At 41.7% G+C, this 25,085-nt stretch overlaps 1 protein-coding gene across 6 annotated transcripts in view; it reads right to left on the minus strand.

The window, feature by feature from the left end:
- Positions 1–25,085, minus strand: part of LOC147032905 (dipeptidyl peptidase 4-like) — a 162,731-nt gene that overhangs the window by 75,121 nt on the left and 62,525 nt on the right. For 5 of the 6 annotated variants that reach the window (XM_085870931.1, XM_085870926.1, XM_085870927.1 and 2 more), the window contains exons 10-14: positions 21,822–21,915; positions 18,967–19,096; positions 7,366–7,410; positions 3,935–4,030; positions 3,523–3,599 (exon numbers count right to left, since the gene is read on the minus strand). In XM_085870931.1, the coding sequence (XP_085727057.1) occupies positions 3,523–3,599; positions 3,935–4,030; positions 7,366–7,410; positions 18,967–19,096; positions 21,822–21,915 (442 nt within the window). The remainder of the gene's footprint in view (positions 1–3,522; positions 3,600–3,934; positions 4,031–7,365; positions 7,411–18,966; positions 19,097–21,821; positions 21,916–25,085) is intronic. The other variant, XM_085870929.1, reaches the window with a different exon arrangement.

Below are 25,085 nucleotides of genomic sequence, written 5' to 3' on the forward strand. Positions count from 1 at the left end.
ATCATGTATCCAAAAAAAAAAAAAAAAGTGCACCTCCTCGTGACACTGCAGCCTATTTTTAAGTCAGTGTAAAATATGCCATCAGCAGAAATATACTATTTTTTTTTCTTCTGCAGGAAGTCTGATATCCATTTGAAAAATGAGTCGCATTTGCCAAAGGCAGAGATGTTAGCAAGCAGTGCCGAGCGCCTGCTGATGTAAGAGCTCGAGGATGTGTCCTGAGACTGTCCTGACATCTTTCTTGAAGTTCAAGGCTTCTACTTATTTCTGGAGCGGTTGAAGAACCTTTCCCTAGTTGAACGTTTATATCCAAGGAACAGCACGTACACTGATAAACTGCCGTTTCTGTGAAACACCTGGGTGATGGTTTATAGCTGGGACGAGATTAGAACCCACGCTAGACAGCTCAGAGGCAAGTGTACACATGTCTCCGCTCTAACCTAACTTGCATTCTTGATAAACTGCTCAAATCTGATAAAATCAGCAAAATCTGTTTAGAAAATCAGTTCAGGGCAATGAAAAAAAAAAATAATTAAACAACAAATTAGACAAAAAATATTGCCAAACATATTTATAGATCCTGTTTTAAACGTTATTAATAAAAAACCAGCTGAGAATATATGAATCCTTTTTGGGGGGTATGACTCCACTCCAATAGTCTATCATTATAACTCGAAGGGCACTCGGTGGAGCACGTACCTCCGCCATGCAATGCCTGATCCACGAGAACATATCAGGCCCAATACATTTTTGAAATATCACGCTTTACAGTACGATGTTGTTTTTGGCCCTATCGCTCAATAGTGAAGAATCACTTTGAAAATTAAATAATTATCATATCCAGATCCGTCCAAAACTTTATGAGATATCGTGCTACATATCGATTTCGAGCCCGATCTCTCAATGGTGAAGAATCACTTAAAATTCTAGTAGTTGGATCCGGATCTGGATCTTCACCTAAATCTAAACAGTCCGTCCTTGTCACAAACCCAAGCTGTCCACCTAATTTTATCTCGATCCATTCACAACTTTTTGAGATATCCTGCACACAAACAGACAGACAAACAGATAAACAGACAGAAAGGTGAGAAAACAACGTCCTTCCACCTTCATTGGAGGAGGCAATGAACAGACACAGCCTGTGGAATAGTCATTATCTTAAAGATTCATTACAATGGGACACCGCCTATCCATCTACCAACCCCTCGTCCCCATCCCCGTGTACAACCCTGCCAAAATATAAAGAATAAAAGGGTGCGTCCCGGCATATTTGGATCTGAGTGAGATCATGGTATCACCCTCCACCCCTCTCAACCCTTTGTTGTTTCGTATGCAACCTGTGGCTATTTGGTTGCCTCATTTTCTGGAAGTGCAGCTGTGCTGCTGATGCAGTGCCCCTGTTACCAGCAAGCTGGTACTCATATTGCTGACCTCAGAAGGATGAAAGGCTGAGTCAACCCACCTGGTGTTATTTCAACGGCTAACAGGGCCTCAATCTCAAGACCCTAATATCTCAAGCTAGCCACCTCAACCAAAAAGCCAACACCAGGATTCCTCAACCCCTAAAAACAGGGAAATAAAACTACATTTCACATTATATGGTTCAACCTGCAGTTTGCATTTAGCCAAAAATGCTGCTTAATGAAGAGGACTAAATAGTTGTTGTTTTTTCACTTCATTTCTCAACAATAGGCCAACGGTTCCAACTTTCCTAATATAACATGTGGCATGCATTTTTTCTGATCCTGGAGAAAAACTATGAACGTGAAAAAAACTGTTCCAGATTTGTCTTTTCTAACCGTTATTAATTGCAGCCTGCACTGTTATTCATTTCATCTGTCCAATCCCATGACATTGTTCATATTTTTATACTTTCAGTATGGCTGTCCAGGAAATCTGCTCGAGTTGATAGACCCTATCTGAATCGAATATAGAGACTCCACAACATTTCATTCAGCTTATGTCGAGCTCGCGAGTCAGGTCAGGTCAGGTATGGGAGCATGCGCCGGAGCACCACGTCGCTGCGTCCACTTTCCACCGGTACTGCAGGGGCCTCCGTCTGGCCATCCCCCAGACAGATGCCTGGCCCATCCCCATCTCCTTGAGATGCCAATCAACCTGCTGCAATCACGAGGCACGTGGTCGGCCCATTGGCCTCCTCCACTCACGAGACTCCCTCGCTGAGAGAATCTGGTGAGCAGGATCAGCGTCAGGAAAATGAGCCACATGTCCATACAGCCACAGCTGATGCTCATTTGAGTCTCTCTTAGCAACCGCGCTCGTTGGACACAAAGTCCGACCAGCTATAGCCAAGGATTCTCTGAAGAGACCTGGTACCAAAGGAATTAAGTCTCTGTCTCAGATCTTTGGTCAGAGTCCAAGTCTCGCATCCTAAAGACTCGGACTTTCGTCCTCCCGCACAGGTACCGGCAGCACCACACCCCATTATCCAGTGAATCCATGACTCCCCAGGCCCGACCCAGACGTCTATTGACCTCTGACTCGCAGCCAGCAGAGACATGAATATCCCTGCCAAGGTAAGTGAATCTCTCCACGACCTCAACATCCTCACCACAAACAGGCACAGACAGGACAGCGGCATCCAAGATGTCATTGAAAGTCTGGATCTTAGTTTTGACACAACACCAGGTTCACCTCGTGAGTAGTGAACTTTTAATCATCCTCGGTTCTTTGTTCTTACGGCTCATGCTGCGGCTGTTGGCTGAGTGGTTTGTGATGATGCTGTCTGTGTGCGTTTGACTGTTTGCTGGCGGCATAACTGGATAACAAGGGCAAATGGGATTGCCAAATTTGGCACAGAGCTTCATATAATGAATGGCTTGGATGACTTCAACGTTCAGCTCACAAGAATATTATGAAATGAAAATTAGTACAGGACTATATTTACTCACACTGTAGCCACAAGGCAGTATAGGTTCACACCCTCTGGGTTGGTGTTGCACTAATATAGAAGCGGAGAAACGAATTTTCAGTCCCTGTGTTAAAGTTGCATACAGAGAAACCGTTCCATATAAAGGGAGGGGCGCTTCACACGTCCCTTGATAAAACAACAGTGGAAGTCAGTACCTTCCTCGAGTGCAATCCAGTTCACCATTGTTTCCAGGAGATATCAAGGTTATCTTTTCGGGGTCAGACATTAATGTCCTTTGAGTGTTGGTCCCTGATTTTGATCACAAGTACAAAATGGTTGAAAATACCTATTCTAGGCTATTTCATACCAACCCTGCTTAAACACGTTTTTGTTTTGTTAAAAAAAAGTTACAAATCACCAATATTTTGTTGTCAAAATTCACAATAACCAAGAGACTTGACCACAGTTGGCATTCAATAGCATTTGCAACTCTGGTGTCGTGAATCATCAGATGGAATCCAGCCAACAGTGAAACATTGACACAAGGCCAATGAATATTACTGTACTCTTACTGTAGTCGACAGCTATACATTGCAAAGAAAGCATTTCCATAAGCTAGATATCCGACAAAAAAACAAAATCTTACTTACAAGTTGTTCGCCGTTACGAAGACTATTGCCATGACTTCCCAGCTTCCATTTGTCAATAGTTGTGAATCTTCCGGTGACTGTGAAAAATAAAAAACCTCGATGCAAACTTTACACCAATCAAGCAGGACGTGTGCTTTATCTCACCCGTAGGAATCCAACATCTTTGTGAAATTATATCAATGACCGAAAGTGCATTTAGGGTGTGGTCCCCCTGACCAACTTCCCCAACTAAGGAAATTTTAACACATGCAGACAGATGTCCAAACATGCAATTTTGAAATTCAAGTAATTTAAATTAAAATTAAACGCACAGTTTGGAGAGTTACATAAAATTTCAAAAGTACATGCAATTTGGAATGTATTGCTTGGCAAAACAGACATCATTTCCAGTTTGGCACTTGATCCGACTGACCTTGATCCGATGAACATGGTTATAACCTTGTTCATTTGGCAGTACTCTGTAGTATTCCGTGTTGTTTGGGCCAAAGTACGGCTTGGAGGGACCATACTGGTTCAAATAATAAAAGCAAACAAACAAAGAAGAAACAACAGATTCAAACTTTTTGTGCTTTTCATCAGAATACACAGACAACTTTCGACATGTAATGAAGTATTCCCAAAGAGAAATACAACTAAGGAATTAAACACATCACCTATAATAACTAGAAACACCCACTCCCTGTGAGAGCGGCCAGTGGGGAGGTGAGTGTGTGTGTGTGTGTGTGTGTGTGTGTGTGTGTGTGTGTGTGTGTGTGTGTGTGTGTGTGTGTGTGTGTGTGTGTGTAGTTGGGGGGGGGATGATATTTAAAAAACCATTGAACATTTAGCTTTCATATTACAGATATCATTTCCTCATAACATGATTGCAAGCTAATTAGATCATGGCAGTGATTGGCTGAATTATGTTGCCGTGGAAACCATCTTAGGAACCTAGCTTGTGTATGCAATATTTCAAAAACCATTCAAGATTTCGCTTTTATATGACAGATGTATTCCCCATACCACCTAGGCAGGGGACCTCGAGTATCAGCTCCTTGTTTTGTCATTTAACAATATTATTATTATGCCATTACCAATATTATTATGACTTTACCATTGGATGGAATTAATGTGTAGCAATGATAGTTTTTACTTTCGGGAGGTGTGAGGATCAGCAACTCAGCCTATACACTACCCCTGTGCAAGAAACACATGTATACATCCGACTCTCTCCAAATTTCCCTGAAGGCCCTGTCACACCTTTGACGTTTTAACCAGCGTATGGCAAGGTATCAAAATGTATGTAAAACGCTGGCGTACGCTGAACTATTGATGGTTTTTTTTCCAGTTTTGGGCGTATTCATAACGAGTTGGACGTATGCATAACGTATTAGTAACGTACGCAGAACGTTTCGATAACGTATAGATAACTTATACCAACGAATGCTGAGCGTGTTGTCGGCGTTCACAACCTATGCCCAACGATAGTCTAACTTATGCATAGCGCGCGGCAGCGTATCGCCGACGATCACGTGGCGTAGGCTATTAATAGGCTGCGGCTCGACGATTCAAATCATAACCGCACTAGACATTGAAGTGTCAAGCCACTGTCACACCTTGACGTTTTAGCCAGCGTATGCCGACGTATGAAAAATTTGCCGAATACGCTGGCACACGTCGAATATGTTATGGGTAAGTTTTGTAAACGTTAAGAGCACGCTGAAGCACGCTGGCATACGTCGTAGTACGCTGAGTACGTCAACAAATTTTAAGCATGCTGAAAATTTTTCGACGTATGCCAGCGTATGACTCACACGTTTCGCATACGCTGGCCATAAGTTGTAGGCACGTTACGCGATCGTTGACACACTTTACTTGTAAGTTACTCATAAGTCGAAACACGTTGAGGTAATGTTTAGCATCAGTGTTCCAGACTCCATGGTTTTTTTTTTATTTTTTTATTTTTTATTCTTCGGTGTGATGGTGATGTTGACATTTTGATTACTAGTGCGGTTATGATTTAAATCGTTGAGCGGCAGCCTATTAATTATATTATATTATAACCGCACTGGAAATCGAAGTGTCAACATCACCATCATGCCAAAGAAAAAAAGATAATTAAAAAAACCAGGGAGTCTGGAACACCGACGCTAAACATTACCTCAACGTGTTTCGACTTATGAGTAACTTACAAGTAACGTGTGTCGACGTGTGTCAACGATCGCGTAACGTGACTACAACTTATGGCCAGTGTATGCAGAACGTGTGAGTCATACGCTGGCATACGTCGAAAAATTTCAAGCAAGGAAAATTTGTCGACGAGCTCGGCAAACTACGACGTATGCCAGCGTGCTCTTAACGTATACAAAACTTACCCATAACGTATTCGACGTGTGCCAGCGTTTTAGACAAATTTTTCATACGTCAGCATACGCTGGCGAAATCGTCAAGGTGTGACAGGGCCTTTAGGCAAGTAATAACAATGCTCGTGAGAATTAGGAATGTGGTTGTGCATGGAATAAAGCTCACAATTGATCTGTGAGGGTGTCAAAGGCAATTTGGCATGTCACACTTGAAGCTGTGTCTGAGAGAAATCACATATGAGGCCCCTAGGTAAATGTTATAAACAATCCTTATACAGTCCACATATAACCTGATGGTGAGAAAAATCCGACAGGCAATGGGATACATCATTCATGCATAAGGACTAACTGAAGCACTTCGATTGCAGGTAAAAATCATTGAGGTCGACCGAGCAGCTGATCTAGTGGTCTAGCTAATGGTCTCATCTATGCGGGATGTGATAAGCATAGAATGGCTTAAGGACAATGGGTTTTCTGCAAATTTATTTCATTCTCATGTTAAACAACAGTAGCGACTGTTTAAAAAGTTAATCATAAGTTGGACAAAATTGATTGAATAGTTTGTGGTTATAATAATTTCAACTTCTGGTAAGTGTGCCCCATGGAACACCACGATCAGCGATTTATACACCTTCACATGGCATTTGCCAAAAGCAGAAAGCCGCTTGGGGGAGGGTTGCAAATGAAGTCACTAAAATCTCCATCTTATGACTTTCGGTCCCCCTGGGAAGCTTGGTTGAGATTGTTTAAGTTTAGACTGAATACATTGTGGTCAGACAGACAGACAGACAGACAGACAGACAGACAGACAGACACCAAATTGTGTATTTTAATTTGATGATGAACAAAGGCAAGTAAAGTAGTGGCAAAGAATAATTTAGCCGACATCAAGCGAAGCAAGGTCGAGGCTGTTTATTCCTGATACGTGAAACACCCTGAAAACCATGCTTGCAGAAAAAAAAAAAAACACTGGACCGTGTTTATAGTATGACGAGTTGAAAATGGATTTCAGACATTATTTTGTTTTCATCTTCACTGCTATTCAATGCAGAATCACTTTGATGAAACAGTATGAATCGTAATGAACGCTCCACTGCACGTCTGCCTTCACTTCCTCTCACCTCATACTGTCTTCCCTTTTCCCCAACCCTCCTCACTCCCCCTCCTTCCTCTCTCTTTTCCCTTCTACCTCTTCACTCTCTCTCCCCCACCCCTCTCTCCCTCTTCTTCTTCCTCCGCCCTTTAGTATTACCATCACGAAGTGACGGGTGGTATTTGCTTGTAAATACATAAATGTATCATATGTTTTTTGTGGGCCACCTGGAGTTTTAGCCCTGGATAAATTGTCCTGTTGGTCCTTCCCTAAACCCAGCCCTGTCTACAGCATAGAATAAGGCAAGTCTTTGCATGAATGAAACAAAAATGCAAGAAATGAACATTACCCAAAAGAGGTTTACATCAATATTATTTTCACAGAAGTCTTTGGTACGCATATTCTCACCAAGCCAATCCACCCAGTTGGACTCGTTTCAATCGGCTCGTAGTCCTGCAAAAACAGAAGGAGCTCCTAAGGACCTTTCGGGATGGATGACTTTTATAAATTACATGACAACATTCGTATATCTATTGAAAGTCCATCTATATGTTCAGTGAATGCAGATTCAATTTGGATTAAATGACGGATTTGTTATGCTTGTAGTGTACGCAACATAACGATGTATCGTTATCGAGGCAGTTTTGCCGCCGATGCAATGCTTTATTAGTCCGTGAGCTAGACAAAAATTCACTATCAAATTTGGGGCAAAGGGAGACCTTACTTTTTTGGTGAGAAATAACCTATATTTCACGAAAATGTTTGCTGGCCCATCATCCATGTTCGTTTTTAGGCGTTATCTGCTCGGGGGTGCTCTTTGAGGGTCAAACTAACCGATTTTTTTCTTTGCAGGTTTGCGAAGTAAAATGTATATATTATCTAACTGTCAAGATCAATTTGTGTTTTAATGACAATATATATGTAATTTATTTAATGATAATGAACTACTTTTTCAATCTTCAAAACGCGTTTTTCTCCAATATCTTTAAAATCAACGAGACCGACTTTGCAGAAGTTCGACTGGAGCCCATACTAGTCGGCATTTTCTCGATTTGCAAACTGAAATGGGAAGAGGCAAGTCTGTGCCAAATAAAAGTGCCGTTGATTGCAGTCAGCATAGAAAATGTCACGCCTACATCACAATATGTAAAAGCAAACTGCCGCTGTCCAATATTATTATTATTATTTATTGACCACCATCACATACAGAGGGTAAAGCATGAAAGTATACACATCTTAGATATATAGTGGTAGTCCATTAATATAAACTGAATTTAGTAGTGTTCATGGAGCGGTATGCTATAAGTCAAGATGGAAAATTTTACTTTTGTTGAGAATCAATAGTCGTAAATCTGTTTAAGAACTTTGTGGCAAAATTTTGTAACGGAAGACGGATCGCTGCTCATTATTGTTGTAACGGAAGAGCTATCATGGACTGCATGATTAGTCGGGAGATTTTCGTCTCGAATAACTTCAAATGATTTTATTAACGAGATGCTTTCTGTAGAGCACAAGGTCCAGTCTAATTGTGAGATCCATATCTTACGTTGACGAAATGTCATCCCGCCGTCACAGTGAAGATTGTTATTATTAAAGTGGTTTATTGGCTGAACGTTCAGCTCTTTGCACAAATCGAAAATAATTTGACCGTGTTGGTTTGATCTTGTGTCTGGGTTTCTTGTGTAATAACCATTTTGCGAGTTAAAACGTTCGAGGTTTGGTATTCATGCATTAAGGTCGCCCATAATAAATACCTTTTCTTCGGTAATGCATTTTCATGTATGGTAGCAAAAACATTGAGTTGAAAGTATGGGGAATCTGACGGGGGGGATGTAATAGGCCCCAAATATATGATTCGGAACGCACGACAGACTAAACCAGACTTGATCTTTCTCTTTTTTGACACTGTAGACTTGTGGCCATAAGTAATTAGCCACAAGTACCCTGAAAATACAATGTTCACTACTACGTTTCATTGGTAATTACATACAACATAGTGGGAGGCAATGATAACAGCTGTCTGATTCTGAACTTTGCACTTATTCTTCCCCACTGTCAGATTCTTCCTCTGAAGTATAGCCATCAGTAAGGTTGTCCTCTATGTCATCTGTCATATTGGTACAGTCTTTCAGCCTACACTCGTCTGTGCACTTCAAGCCATTGACCATACATTCGCAGGTTGGGAGTTCACAAACATGGCGGCATTTGCATGACATGAACTCTAGTACTACTTGTGGTCAGGTGGACCACTCATCCAGAGAACATCCAGATTGCCGTCGTCTACAACGACCCAGCCATACCCAGGCTCAGGAGCTGGCACATCAGGATTGGCCTCCAAGCTCCGTCACCAAACTGCACACTGATAGTTTACTCGATGTGCATGTTGTTCCAGGCAGTCCTTGCATGCAGGTAGTTGTCCAGACTTGACTCCCCCCTTCTTCGCTCGCCACATGCTGAACCTCAGGGCATTCACGCCCATCTCGGGAGTCCTGGCTGCATATAGGCAACAGGTGAATTACTCCAGTGCCAACATGTCAATTGTGAGGGACCAGGTTTCGCCTAGAGCTGTGAAAGTATCGCGGAACACCTTTTCCTTGCACATAAGCTTGAAGCCTTTGATTTTGCCTACACCAGAAAAGGCACTGACCGTATCACATCCAGTATATGCATGTAGACCAGGCAAGGCCAGACAAACTTCATCCCCCATCATTTCTTCCATTTTGTCAATGCTAAGTATCCTGTTCCTGCCCTTTGCAGTGACGCGCATGTATAGCCTGCACGGTATCCTCCTGCAGAATGCCAGACACAAGATCAAGACAGTGTCTTCTGACACTATGACAACTGACTTGAATTTGGATTTCCTGGCATGAGCTGCATGCAACAATAGCCGCGTATCAGCTTCTTCCTGGTTTGAAGCAAGTTGCTGGACATCCAATGTGACTCCATCCTCTGTAATCCTGAAGCACTTGCTACCATATGTCACGAACAGCTCCTTCCCACCAAGTTTGTTCTGTTTATTCTGCCAGTCCTGAGCGAAGAAGTGGGTAAGGTTTTCCTTGCTTGCAGAACATGCCAACAAACGCCTCCAGTTCTTTATTCTATGTGTTGGGATGATAACCGAAAACAGGACTCCTTGAGATGAACCACGCTTTACTCGTTCTGCATTCTTGATGGAGAAATCCCGATAGACATCGAAGACTACGTCTATGCGTTTGCTGCCTGGGTAGGTCTGCAAGACAGTTTGGAACAGCTCCTCGGAAACTTCTGCAAATGTTCGGTTGTCACCACTCATCTTATGGACCAGGGCCATGCCATCAATGATAGAAGCACTTGGTAACGCAGCGTCATTTGCAGGAGAGATGTCCATATATATATATATATATATATATATATATATATATATATATATATATATATATATATATATATATATATATATATATATATATATATATATCAATATCAACTCACTCTCGCCAGATTCCAATTTCTGACAATATTTCCACTTACAAACTCGCAAGAATATTAGAAAGATGTGTATATTTTGGAGTAAAACAAACTTGACAAAACGGATATTAGCTGCGTACAGTGAAATAAGAGAAAAATCGCATTTAAACGTTTGAAATTCAATTCATTTGCAGTTAATTTCCACTCTAAATTTAAGGATTTATCGACTTTATAATAGGAAATCACCTCAGTCGAGCAATGGATAAGATGCAGGATATGAATAGACGTAAAAGACCGCGAAAAAAGGAAATGTTATTTTTACACCCCACTAGCGCCCCCGAGCGGATATCGCTAAAAAAAACGAACCTGCATGAAGGGCCAGCAAGCGATTTCCGAAACTAAACATTATGACCTACCAAAAAAAAATGACATGCCGCTTTGCCCCTCGTTTGATACCGATCGCTGAAATTTGGGGGTCCAGCTCACGGACTATATAGACTAGGCAATACAATTTTATAATTTGGATCGGGTAGCCACACACAACTGCCGACTGTATTCAAAAAGTTACCTTATAAAAATCTTGCTAACATTGTATAACTGTTGCAACATCCTTTTTTATATGCTGAGATTGAAGCTCCTGGAGGACCTCAAACTTTTGAGAAAAAACAATTTTAAAATCTCCAAACGATTAATTCACTAACAGATCTTACTCTTAACTATAGCTTTTGGATTGTATGGTGGAGAATTCTCCAAACTTTGGAAGATTCCTGCACATTGGTAAAGAACTAGGTGTATGTGTTCATGGTCCAGCAGAAGTAGGAAGGAACAAAGCAGGTTTTATTTGGTGGAGGCCGAGGGGGTTTCCACAAAATATTTGGATATGATAACAAAATATGCAAAAGAAAAATACCCGTAGTAGCAAATCTTTTAGACGTAGATACAAATTCATGCAGTAGTTGGAAAGAAAAATTAATGTGAAATTAAATATTTAGTGCATTGTGAAAAGGTCGGCAAAGTTATTTTTTTTTTAAATATATACAATCTCAAGACTCATATGACAGCCAACACGTAGAACATACAAGGGGAGCAGGAGACAAGAGGGGTGGGAGAGAGAAGGACAAAACAGTGAGGAACAGAGACATTATGAGATCTGTGGATGGGAGTGGGATGGAGTGGGGGTACACAGGGTAAACAAGATGGACATCACAGGGACTCTCAGGTCCTTACGTGACAGAGACTTTCAGGAAGGAAAGCGGGTTTGGGGTGGATTAACGGGGTAGAAAAGATCGTGGTTTTGGATGGGGGAAGATAAGAGGTGGTGGTGAACAGCTATTTTGAAGACCTGGAGGGAAGAGTGGGATTGAAGAGAGTGTGGGAGTTTGCTCCAAAGGCAGGAAGATGGAGGAATGAAAGAATGAAGGTTAGCAGTGATTCTTGATTTTGGTAAAGGAAGGGGTTTATTGGCAGACCTTGAGCGTCCTGTGGAAATTTAGGCAGGACATATCACAGATTGGGCTGGGAGGGGGGGCGTGGTGGAGAGAACATGGTAGAAGACAGAAAGACCACCGACCTGCCCGCAGTGAGACAGTGAGAAACCCAAAAACTCAGCCTCATCGTGGGAGAAACCAGTGATCCCAAATGCCTTGGTTTCTACAGCATGAAGCCGAGAAAGGTGTGAGGCAGGAGCACCAGGCAAGAGAGGAGAGCTATACTCCATCAGGCTGCAGACAAAAGCTTTGTGTGTGGTCAGGTGCTCAGGTGAGCCAAGGAAGGACTTTGCATGATGGAGGATGCCCAATCGGCAACTGGCTTTGGAGATGTGGCTTTCCCAGGAAAAATCATGGCAGATAGTAAGACCCAGAAGCTTGAATAAAAGGTCTTCTTCAAGAGGATTGTTAAGAAAGTAGATGGGGGGGGGGGGTTCCAGTTGTGACACAGTGAGAGTGTGACATTTGTCAGGATTGAAAGACATGTTCCACGTGTTGGACGAGCTTGTAATTTTATCCAGATCTGCAGAGAGTGAAGAGGCTGCTGCTTGCTGATATGATGGATGGCAGATGGTACAGCAGAGGGTGGAGTTCTCAGAAAAGAGATAAAGAGGATTTTCCAGAGAGTCGGAGAGATCATTGATGAAAATCAGAAAAAGAACAGGGCCCAGAACGCTGCCTTGAGGAATTCCAGCCTGGACAGGAAGAGGGGATGAGAGAACTCCATTAAGGGCCACACGTCGACTGTGACAGGAGAGAAAGTCTGCGAGTCACGAGTGAAGAAGGCCTTGGATACCATAGGAAGAGACCGCATTGAAAGCACGCAATATGTCTCGGGAGATGGCTCTGATTTCATGCCTGGCATTGAGGACCTCCATCCATTGTCGGGAGAGCAGAAGCAGCATATCCAGGGTAGAGTGACCTGGTCTGAATCCAAATTGATGATCGGAAGTCAAGTCGTTGGAAGAGAGGAAGGATTTAATGTCTGAAGCGATGATGGATTCCATAACCTTGCTGATGATTGGGAGAAGGCTGATTGGTCTGTAGTTGCAGTGATCTGTTTTTGCACCTTTTTTATGCAGAGCAGTAATGTTTGCCGATTTCCATGCAGATGGTAGATAACTTTGAGCAAAAGAGAGGGTGAATAGAACAGGGAGAGGGCGAGCAAGAACAGAGAGAGGGTGAGCAAGAACAGTAGAGCAGGTTTTTAGGACACATGGGCTGATGCTGTGTGGAACAGTTGCAGAGTCGAGATTTGAGATCAAGCTCTCCACCTTGTCAGGAGGGAAGGACACAGAGTCCAGGAACAGCTGGGTGCGACTGGGTAACGTAGGTAGAGAAAGCGATGGGTTTCGAACACAAGATTTCGAAGCAAACACAGAGTTTAGGCATTCAGCCTTTTCACATGCAGTGTCAGTAGTGTGGCCATTTGAGGTAAGGAAGGAGATAGAGGAGGATCATACAGCAGAAACAGACTTTACTAAACACCTCCAGGATTTGGAGGGGCGAGACAGGTTTAAGGGTTCAGACTTGAGATGAGACAGATGTTGTTTTCTGACTCTCCTAAGGGTAGACACACACTTGTTCTGAGTTTTGTGGAAGGAACTGAGATTGCTTTCAGTTGGAGTAGCCTTTCATGAGGCAAAGGCAATTTGTTTCAGGACAGCTGCCTCACCACAAGCTTCAGCGCACCATGGGCGGGAGGAAGGACAACTGAAGACAAGATTAGATAAATCTGTACATGAGGGAGTGCAAATTTCTTTGAAAGAATTCCCAGGGTGAGTTGATGTTGGAGAAAGTAGAGATGGGAGACCAGTCGAGAAGTTTGTTGGTTGCTTGAAGTCCCTGCCAGTCGGCCTGGGTGAAATACCAGACTCAACGGCGCTGAGATGGTTCTCTATTAACAGCCAGAAATGTCCACTTTGACAAGCACGTGGTCAGTAGAACCAACCACTTGGAGCGGAGGAAGAACATAAGATATTTTCATGGAAATTTGTCAAAATCAGATCCAGAAGAGATGAAGTACCATTGGTTGAGATCCGGGTCAGGAAGTTGACAGATTGAGTCAGTCCCAATGAGTCACACAAGTCTTTTGCTGAAGTGTCATGACAGGTGAGAGAGGTACCCACACCCTGCCAACTGGGATGATGACAATTGAAGTCACCACATATGATGAATAGAGAGTGGAATGAGAGGATGGAAGTTGGTCCATGTTTTCAGAGAGAAAGATGTAAATGGAGTCATCCCTGTTTGGTGGACGGTACAACACACATATAAACATGAGGTGGGAGTGGAGGGGAAGCCGTAGCCAGAAGTATTTCTGGGGGTGTGGGGGAGTGAGGGAAGTGCATGGAGAGTGAGTAATAGAGTCTTTGATGAAGAGAGCAACACCTCCACCAGGACGAGGCTCACGTCTGTCATACCAGAGGAGGGAGTAACCAGGGAGAGATACTCTGGAGTCAGAGACGTCTTGAAGGAGGAAAGTTTCTGTTAAGCAGATTATGTCTGGTTTGTCAGTGGCAACCTGGATGGAAAGATCTGTCAGGTTTGAGCAAAGGCCCCGGATGTTTGCGGTCCACGTTGTTAAGGAAGAGGGAGGGGAGGGGGAGTGTAGGACGAGGGAGGAAGGGGGGGGAGTAACGAGAGTTGTTGAAAGAGTGAGGGGAATTGCAGAATAGCTATGGGAGAGGGCCGGATAAGGAATAGAAAAGGCTTGGGGGTCATTGGTTGAGGTACAGTGGGGAGTAATAAGAGAACGTGCAGAGGTCAGTTGAAGATTGGAGGAGGTGGAGTGATGAGATGGAAAAGAGAGAGAGAAAGAGAAAGAGAAAGAGAAAGAGAAAGAGAAAGAGAAAGAGAAAGAGAAAGACAAAGAGAAAGAGAAAGAGAAAGAGAAAGAGAAAGAGAAAGACAAAGAGAAAGAGAAACAGAAAAAGAAAGAGAAAGAGAAAGAGAAAGAGAAAAAGAGAAAGAGAAAGAGAAAGAGAAAGAGAGAGAGAAAGAGAAAGAGAAAGAGAAAGAGAAAGAGAGAGAGAGAGAGAGAGAGAGAGAGAGAGAGAGAGAGAGAGAGAGAGAGAGAGAGAAAGAGAGAGAGAGAGAGAGAAAGAGAGAGAAAGAGAGAGCAGCAGACAGCTTTGTATATGTGGGGCTGAGGGGGCAGTTTGAGAAGGTGGAGTGAGGGGGGAGATTGGAGGGAGAAGGGTGAGTTGGGGGGGGGGAGTTTTTGAGAAAGGTGAGCGGAAAGCTTGGAGGGAGAAGAGTGTGATGGTTGCTTTGAGAGGGAGCGGTGAGAGAGAAGCTTTGAGAGCGAGGGAAGACAATAAGAGAAGGCAGGGCCAAGATGTAGGAGGGCGATAGGAGAGGTGGGGAGAAGAGAAGGAAGAGACTTGGTCGTGTTTTGGTGAAAAAGGGAGTGAGCAGGAGGAGGTACAAGATTTGAGGGGTTGGGAAGAGGGGGAGATGTGATGAGAGGAAAGAAGGAGCATCTTTGTGGTGTTGAGTGTACAGATTGAGATATCTGTTCAGTGAGAATGGAGCCTCCAGATGTTAGAACACCACACACATGGACAACAGAGGAGGAGCTGATACTGAAGCAGAAGACAGTGATGGCGTGCTCAGAGTGGAGGTAGGATGAGGGGCAAGATGGGAGGGGTAAGGAGAGGGAATAACAGGTGAGGGGTTAGGAGGAGATAGATGTAAGGAGGTGGCATGAATTGGCACTGAAGTTGGAAAAAAAAACGACGATTGATTGAACACGGACATGCATTGCAAACTGAGATTTCAATTTTTTTCAAATTGTTGTTGTTTCAAATTGATTCAAAATGGAGGATTTCATAAACATTTGCAGTTATCTGTCTGCATACCTATATAAAAAGATAAAGGCATTTCTGTGTGTTCGTTGTAATCTTCGCTATCAGGACTAATAAGCCGAAATCAATACCGTGAAAACCCAGATTCATGCATGGAGTATATTTTAGGCAGATTTACTCGAGGATATCTGTGAAGTAGTACCCATTTTGGGCCTTTGAAAACGTTAATGTGAGACGTTTGAAGGTACTTACATGACCAGGAAGTAGTTTGACCTTGACCCATGAAGAAAATTCTTCAGGGAAAGGTTCGTTCCACTTTGTTTTCTTCTATTACTCATTTCTTATTTATCTTATTTCCATTATCCTGATGCACATTTGGTTATGTAGCATTATAGTCCAACCTTTTACAACAATTGTAGTTAGGTGCTTTCAATTATTATTTGCACAGACTGCTGTGTAATTATTCAGGATCTTTAGCATCCAAATTATATTTTACCTCTGCACACATTTGTCCTAAATTAGTTTTTGATAAATTTATGTTTTGTTGTCAATTGTGTTTTCAGGCTTGGAAACCTTGATGAAGAGTGGTGCCCAGCTGTTGATCTAGATAGCATCATATCTTATTTCCATTGTCTATCTCGCATCGCTCGAACCCGCATCACTCATGCTTGCACCACCCTCATCAACCAGGTACATGTACATACGTATCACCTTTGTGCGAATGAGAGGTCCACTTAAAGGAATGTTTTTCTGTGTGTTGTCCTCCATCCATACATTGAGAGCCTTCTCTATCCTTTCTTTGTGGACATCCCGGACGTGGGTGACCATTTTGGTGCTCAGTACAGCACTCGCCGCAACACTTTCTCAGATCGCCTTCTCGTTCTTACGTGTTTAGCGAATGGTGGATTCATTTATTCCATTCAGTCTGCCCACAGAGGCCACGCTCTATCCTCTTGAAAGCCTTTCCAGCAGCTCCACTTTTTTGCTCAGGCTCATCACTTTCTTCTGCCTTTTGGCAGTCGACGCATCTCCGGCGGCACTGGTCTTGCGCTTGCGAGCCATGTTTGAACAATGAGCGGAGCAAGAGGCAAAACACTGGTAAAAGCAGTGGGACAACAAGAATTATTGAGACCCAGGACATGCTGCCCATAAGTAGTCATGTGGGAATTGTGGGTAGCTGCGGGAGGGGTGAGTAGTCTGCCCATTGCTTGGGCAGGATGTTGGTGGGTGATAACGTCTTATGCAGCTGTTCATTGATGCGGTGAAGCATTTTAATTGTGTGACTTGTGGGTGATGACATTTTACGCAGCTGGTTGTAGATGAGGTGAAGCGTTTTATTTGTGTAATTCGCAGGTGACGATGTCTTCAGCAGCTGGTATATACGGTGGAGCGTCTTTATAGCATGAATGGTGGGACATTCTTTGCAGCTCAGTTTATTGCATGAATGGTGGGACATGCTGTGCAGCTCGCTTATAGCACGGCTCATGGAAGATATGTTTTTTTGCACCTGCAAAAAAAAACCATGAAGATGCGAAGCACAGGGCCGCAAATATAAAAGCAGGTCATGCGCGTGGCTCATGGAAGATATGTTTTGGAACTGTTATGTGCGTGGCTCATGGAAGATATGTCAAAAAACAATATCTCAAAAATATCTAAATATCTCAATATCTTTGCAAATGACATAATCTGCTCCAGAATGCTTGGCATGCATGCACAGGAACACCTATAAACAGCAGTGTTTGAGGCACCATAAAGTATATTGTGTGCGTGAGATAAGGACTGTAACCTAAAATGGCTCAAAAGGCTTCTAAAAGAAGCCAATAATATTTGGAAAAGTACCTGAGATAAAGGGCTGTGCCTCTGCACAATGAAAGACTTGGAGAAATTTATCAGCTTCCTGAAAGGGCAGGTGCGTGTACTGTAAACAACTGACCATGTGGTTCGATACAAGTCCTGAATGGATGGGCATGTGCTACACAAGCTCCTGACGGATCCTACCAGTGAATGGACTGAGATAGCGACTCTTGAACATGGCAACCTTTGTGATTTATTTAATGGACATCTGAAATTGGAAAGTTGATGCTGTACATCATTACCAAGCAACAGTGACCATCTCATCAGCAAAGGACATCTTCACGATGGGAAAATACACAAAGCTGCTTGTGCTAGCTATATTTACGTGGGAGCTGAATTCATCAGGTAGACTTCCCTGAGGAAGACACGATATCTCTTTTGGGTGCTTCTGAACATCAATGGAAATGGCATATCTCAAGCTTGTGAATGCACAGGGTAAATTTTAAATTACGATATTTAAAATCATGAAAATACTACAAATGGCGAAGCCAAAAATGTCGACACGTGAATGGAAACACCATGAATGGTAATGATAACCTGATCAATAGATTTAATAAATAAATAGATAATTGAAATACATTCTGCACAGAGGCAGGAAAAGGGAGAAAAACATAAATTCATCTTGATCAGATAAAGTGTTCGATGTATGCAATTATAACGTCATAACGAAGCATATCATCATCATCATCATCATCATCATCATCATCATGTCAAGGGTTGGTGGGGTTAGTTATACGAGCTGTGGGAGCTGTTCCAAATATGTTGGTTTTTTTTTGGTCCTGGTGCCACAAGATCAATTATTCCAGATGTTTGCATATATTGCTCAAAGGAGGTGTGTGTGTGTGTGTGTGTGTGTGTGTGTGTGTGTGTGTGTGTGTGTGTGTGTGTGTGTGTGTGTGTGTGTGTGTGTGTGCGTGTATATATATATATATATATATATATATATATATATATATATATATATATATATATATATATATATATATCCATCCAGCTGCTTGCTTGTATTAATCGGAAATTATAGAACTTCAACACCTCTCAGTCTCATCCACAGATATTTCTCGCATTTCCTATTTGCATCGAGGAACACAACAATTACAGCAAACCAATTTTAAATTGTCACTCTTTCGTTTAAATGCTGAAAATTATGTTCGAAAGGCTATTTCACTTTCAGATTTAGCCCTAGCAATGGCAGATTAAAAGTGCTCGGATGAGCAGAAATGAGTCACTGAAAATGCACGCACAGTGCATGCACAAAAGGCCTCGTAAGCATTCATAAGTCATTTTGAAAGTTACGTATTACAAGATCTACGAATCACTTACCCAGGTTCTTGACCAGGTTACTTATTTGACCACATTGGAAAATAATTAACTTCACAAACATCTCCAGGAAGATCATATTTATGACATACCTTTGGACATTTCCAGATGTTGCTGTTAAAGTCACAGAAGGCAAGGTAAGACACATTCTGGTGTCTTGGCATCCACTGAACGCAAAGGCGAGTTTCATTCACCCAAGTGACTGCAGACAGGTAGTGGTCTCTGGTTGGTGGATGCAGGACGGGAGTTACAGTTTGAAAAGGTGAATATGCCACAATATCAGCACCACACAACAATCACAGAACAAACATTATGCTGTACTTTTAAACACTTATGGAAATATATGTCAAAGACAGAGTACAGGTTGTATAAAAATTAAATGACAAACTAGAATACAAGGAAATTCAAAGAATGGGAGAAGCAGGAAAACGAAATTGTAGCCTGTGTCATATTATTTGCCCAATACAATAGAGGAAGTAAGCGTAGGCAGAATGAGAGGGCAAAGGGGTTTTACAATGGTCAAGGGTATAACATGTGGACAGTTTGCAAATGCAGCACAGCAGAAGCACACTCAGATACACTTGTCACTGCACCCCTACTTTTATGACTCACCATAACTCTGACCCAACTCCCATATATTTTCTTGACGACAATCCGACTCTGGCACATCACCAAATCATTGACCTCACCCCTGCTCCAACACCTTTCCCTGGTCCCACTGCAACAGCAATTCTCCCCGACAATTACAAAAATAGTCATTAATGATATGAGCAAGTTGCCCGTGCCCACACAGGATTCTAAACGGGGTAGGGATGGCAGAGGCAAGAATGCAAATGACGTCTACAGTCATCGAGCCGGTAATCTGGGAGCAACGATTCACATTTATTGACACATCTGACGCAATTTAAATGCTCTAATGGTGGTGAGATGTTCCATTTGAAATTGTTTGCTTGATATGTGTAGCTATTTGGTGCCTTGGGTCCATGATAAAAATTTGTATTGGTATCAAAGCTCACGACCAATCGCATATTAATAGTATGACAGTCGGATAACCCTGTTCTTCAGCCCCTTGAAGATTTTTGCTTTTAACTACACTGCCTTCAAGTTTGATTGAAGTCATACTTCTGCTTTTCTTTCCGCTCTGTTCATTTGACGTCATATACTATCCCAGCCAATTATGTTCTGTGATATAACATGATACGGTTAGAATCAGTTAGTGATGTGGTCCAAAGTGTTCTACATCAGTGCAAAGTAAAGCTAAACAGAAAAGTAAGCCAATAAAATGGCTACTTATAGCCATATCTTACTCAAACAACTTGAACCACAAAAAAGTTGGTTTTTGTCCGACTTGAACTGCATTCCGATTTGAACTGATGGCTCATGATGCTCAGAATACGCGTTCTAAATCCCATATACTGCATACAGTAATTGTAGATAACGCATTAAAGTACGCTGATGTCAACCAAACTATTAGTCATGGATGTGATTTGTATACAAGCTCCACGATGAGCCTAATTTGGATAAATTAATGAATTTTTTTTTAAAGGATTCTGAACAGCACAAAATATATTCAAACTAGAAGGGCACTCTTCAACGAGGTGACATCGCCAGAAATGCTTCCGTCCCCATTATTACATCATTACAATTACATGTACCAAGTTTCATTTAAATCCCTGAACCCAGATTCAAAATATTAAATAATTCTAGTTTCCAGATCATTTGTATAATCAGGTTGAAATTTAAAACATATACTCCCAATGACTACTGGATCATAATTGTGAACTTTCACATCGATTGATGAAGCAGTTCAAGAGAAATAATTTTTAAAACATTTTTGTTCAATCCAATATGGCTGCCAGACCATTTGACCTTTTAATTATTTGCGAACTCCCTGGTATCCCCAAGGCTTGGGGAACATATAGGTGAAGTTTCACCTCAATCTGTCAAGACATTCTGGTGAATATGCTTTTTAATGGTTTATTCTTCAAAAATTCACAGCTGCCAAACCATGTGACTGACCTCTGATGTCATCGGTGGAGAACTTTTTATCCCTCATGGATAGGTGATCAGACGTGTAAAGTTTTTGCCTCGATCGGTTCAGCTGTTTCGGAGATGAAGATTTTTGAAGGTTTTTTATGCTAAAAACAATATGGCCACAGGACCACATGACCGATTACATCAAAATCCCCCCCCCCCACATACAATTTAGCCTGAGATGACCCTCAAAAACTTTCATACTCTGATCGGATAAAGGGTTCGATGTATGCAATTATGATGTCATAACAAAGCCAGCTATGACGATCAAGAAATTACACTTGTTTCACATGCACCAAGTTTCAATTTTTTTTCATGGAGCGGTTTCGGAGATAATGAAGTCCAAGGTTTTTCCTTTTTCCAATCATAGCTGCCACACCACATGAACTATGACGTCATAATTATCATGAAAACATTCTACATGAGTGGTCGCACCTGTGATGAAAATTTTGTGTCAATCAGATAAGCGGTTGAAGAGAAAATAGAGAAAATTAGCCTGGACGGATGTACAACAAGAAAACATAATGCATAAATAAAAATTCAAATGTACATGTATGTGCATGTGCATGCTATAGATATAGTGTTCAATGTTTTATGAATATGTACTTTTATGAATAGCATCATATGTCACAATATAACTCAAATTACCAAATAAAGAGTATTTTCAAATAAAAACAAAGTCGAGGCTTCTGAAGAAAAGCATTCAATTGGAAGCTTAACATTTAAAGAAATTCATAATGTGGCCAAGTCCTTTCTTGCTGCTTATCAGGTATAGAAAACATAAAAAGTATTTCAGAAGTTCAATGCAGTGTGACTCCTCAGGTTAGGGAGGAAGGTGGTTTGCGGAGGGATGTGGTGGGGTGGGGGTGTAAAAACCTTTCCTTTTTAAAACCCTGCAATTGAAGGAACTCACTTGTCTGCGAGATTATCAGGTGGCTCAATCTTCTGATGTGTGTCTGGATTGCTGACATTCACGACAAATAGGGTGACCTTTGGAAGATTTGTTCCTGACTGAATAAAAGAAACGGTACGATATTCCATTAAAGGAACATGGACACAGTGCCTTAATACAAGTCATTCCATAATGTGGTTAACCACAATATGTGTAAAAATTTGGAACGATGCTTCAGCAAACCCCAAACATCACCCCAGGCTCACTTAGAAAGAAAACGATGCAAGTTAATAATCCAATGTATATCCTCAAGGCGATACATCATAGAAGCTGGTTATGAAATGCAATATGAGGATGCTACATGGTGCTACTCAAGAAAGTTCATTTCAGAATTAGGGAGTGATCCTGAAGCTTTGGAAATTATGCTTTTGTTTTGAACTGAATTATGCACTGCAATGGAAACTTCAATAATTATGTATCCTTCACCAAAACATGAAATCTCAGCTTGACTAAATAAAAAATAGGGGCAATACCCCTGGGCGCTCACCTGGTAGTGGCTGGATAAGAAAACCAGGGAACTACTGGTAGGTGTGGATCACCCACAAACTATTTGATGGAGAAGAAAGTAAATACCAATGGATTTTTACCCTCAACCAAGGAGAGGGCATTGCATTTGGGTCTGTTTGTTACTTGGAAAAAAAATTATTATTTTTGCCAACGATGTTAAGCATGTTGAGACAATATGTTATGTTGATCACCTCCATTTGTTTATTTGTTCCCACCACCACCAAAAGTGAAGAAAATTATGTTTTCACCCCTTTCTGTCTGTTTGTGTTTGTTCCTTGCAAAATCGAAGATTTTTCACGTATATTGGTCAGTCGATTCTGTTATTCTCTGTCTGTCTGTTTGTGATTGCCTGTCTATTTGTCTGTCTATCTATCACCGACAGGTCTGTTTATCACCACATGGTAGAGTTTGCCATAAGGAGGAAGCCTAATGTTTTTGAGGTCAAAAGGTCAAAAGGTCAACATAAGCTAAAGGTCAACAACTGAGGTTAGATTTCTAAAATCCTCAATTTTCATCCGATTGACTTGAAATTTGAAGATTTATACTTCAGGTCACTGAATTCAATGAGCCAATTATTTTTGAGGTCAAATTTGATTTATGGAATTAGGAAGTATCGTGCTCTGCATAACGACTTCTTCTAGTTTGTGTGTCTGTCTGCTCGCCTCCATTCCAAAGTGCTCAACCGATTGTTCTGATATTTTAGGACATTACGATCACCAACCCTTTGACAGGCCCGCATTGAAGTTTCGTGAAATTTGGTCGACCTAAAAGGTCTTCATAGGCCAAAAGGCCAATCTGGGCCAAATTTTCTAAAATCCTCAAATTTCATCTGCTTGACTTAAAATTTAAACAAGATTTGCATATCAGGTCATTGAATTCAACCACATTATTTTTGAGGTTAACATCAGAATAAAGGTCAACATAGGCCAAATTTTCAGATTGTTTCTTCAAGTGTCAATTTTGATCCGATTGTCTTGAAATTTGAACAGGATTTGCATATTAGGTCAATTAATTCAACCATTAATTAATTTTAAGGTCTAAAGGTCAACACAGGCCGAACATAAATACATACAGTATATATCAGACGCACCCCCTGACTGCTATGGTGAGCATTGCCACGGATTATGTCTCACACAGTAAAACGGCATAATACGCAAATAACAACCGTCCCTCTGCCACCCAAATTATTGTTGCCACTAATGCAAACTTTTCAACCAGAAGGCACGTGATTCAATCGGTGGGCAAATCGAAATATGTGGAGTGTGACGAGCACTCCCCCGATCTCCATTGGATACAGTACTACATCAAAGTATCATCTCCAACCCGGAGCTCCAGCCCTGGTTGAATGACCGGCATGAGGTTTTGGATAGATTTAATAAAGAGAGCGGGATTGGAGGATTGATTTGCTTCTGGTTCAGGTGTTTGGGTCACAGATTCAGTGTCATGTGATTTATGTCTGCCCTGGCCTTGGGAATCAGGCCAAACTTTTGCACCATATAAATAGAAATACAGTGGAATGGCCGTGCCTGACGATGCCGAGAGCGACACACATAACTTGCGGTGTCCACCTTGGAAAATGTAATCGCTATTGTGACATAATTGATTAAGCAAGTTTTGCGCTGAGGATCAGAGCTGTTTTCTATCCAAAATATCCAATTTGAGGGATCATGGCATAAATATAAATGCTAACTCGCATAGTGTACCACTTTTTATATATCAAATAGGTAACTCGTGGAGTATTTGTGTCACATTTCACTCAAATTCTCTCATGAAATACTTCCACATGAACACTCCACTCATGGCCAATCGGATAACAACAATGCTCCATAATGCTCATTATGTTATTGGGTCACCAAAATAGTTGGGTCACCGAAATAGGTGACCCTTATTGTCAGTAATTCTCTGTTTGTTTGGATGCTTGTTTGTTTGTTCGTTTGTCATCAGCATAATTGGTAGTAAACGTGGGCGGATTTTGACCAAACTCGGGTGGTAGGTACATCTTATGACCGAGTGCTTTGGAAATTGTGATGGTTGCTAGGGATGCTTTGGTTCCCCAGCAACAACCGAAAAACCTTCAAAATCGGTACCATTCACGCGAAATCAATTCCGAAAGCCATTATCCCACGTAGGCTTATGAAATTTGGCAAGCATCATCATCTACAGGTGATGCTCTACCAAATATATTCCGGTTTTTATGATATATGGAATAATTTACCCGCAGCGCCCCCTACAAATGGGGTATGCCCGAAAATTTGTGAAAATTGAAGGCCCCCGAGCGACCAGGTGAGTGCATCGATCCGAATGAAACTTTGCAGGTTCATAGCATGCAATGAGTACTACAACGTTGCCTTAAGACATATTGACCGATATTGCTTAGTTCAGGGGTCAAAGGCAAAAATCGATAATATGCGAGAGCTGGAGGTGCCTTCGCGCCAAATGCTACTCCTCCTAGGGTTATGGTCAAATGGTCATGAAAATTCACACTAATCATCTGGAATGTATTGTGCACAAACGATCGAGCCGGATTTTCGATTTATGTCTTTGTTCACCCACAGCACCCCCTCGAACTTTGGGGATTTCCAATATCAAACCGCATTTTCGGTACTTTTCATTCAAATTGATACCGAGTAGTTATCAGTAGATGGAACTCGATGAGATTTGGTACGCATAATCTTAAGGTGATTCTCTCTCTGCTATATGACATCCATTTTTTTCTAT

Source organism: Eptatretus burgeri, chromosome 2, assembly GCF_056783735.1.
Source record: "Eptatretus burgeri isolate ZD-2024b chromosome 2, Ebu_testis_v1, whole genome shotgun sequence".
NCBI lineage: Eukaryota > Metazoa > Chordata > Myxini > Myxiniformes > Myxinidae > Eptatretus > Eptatretus burgeri.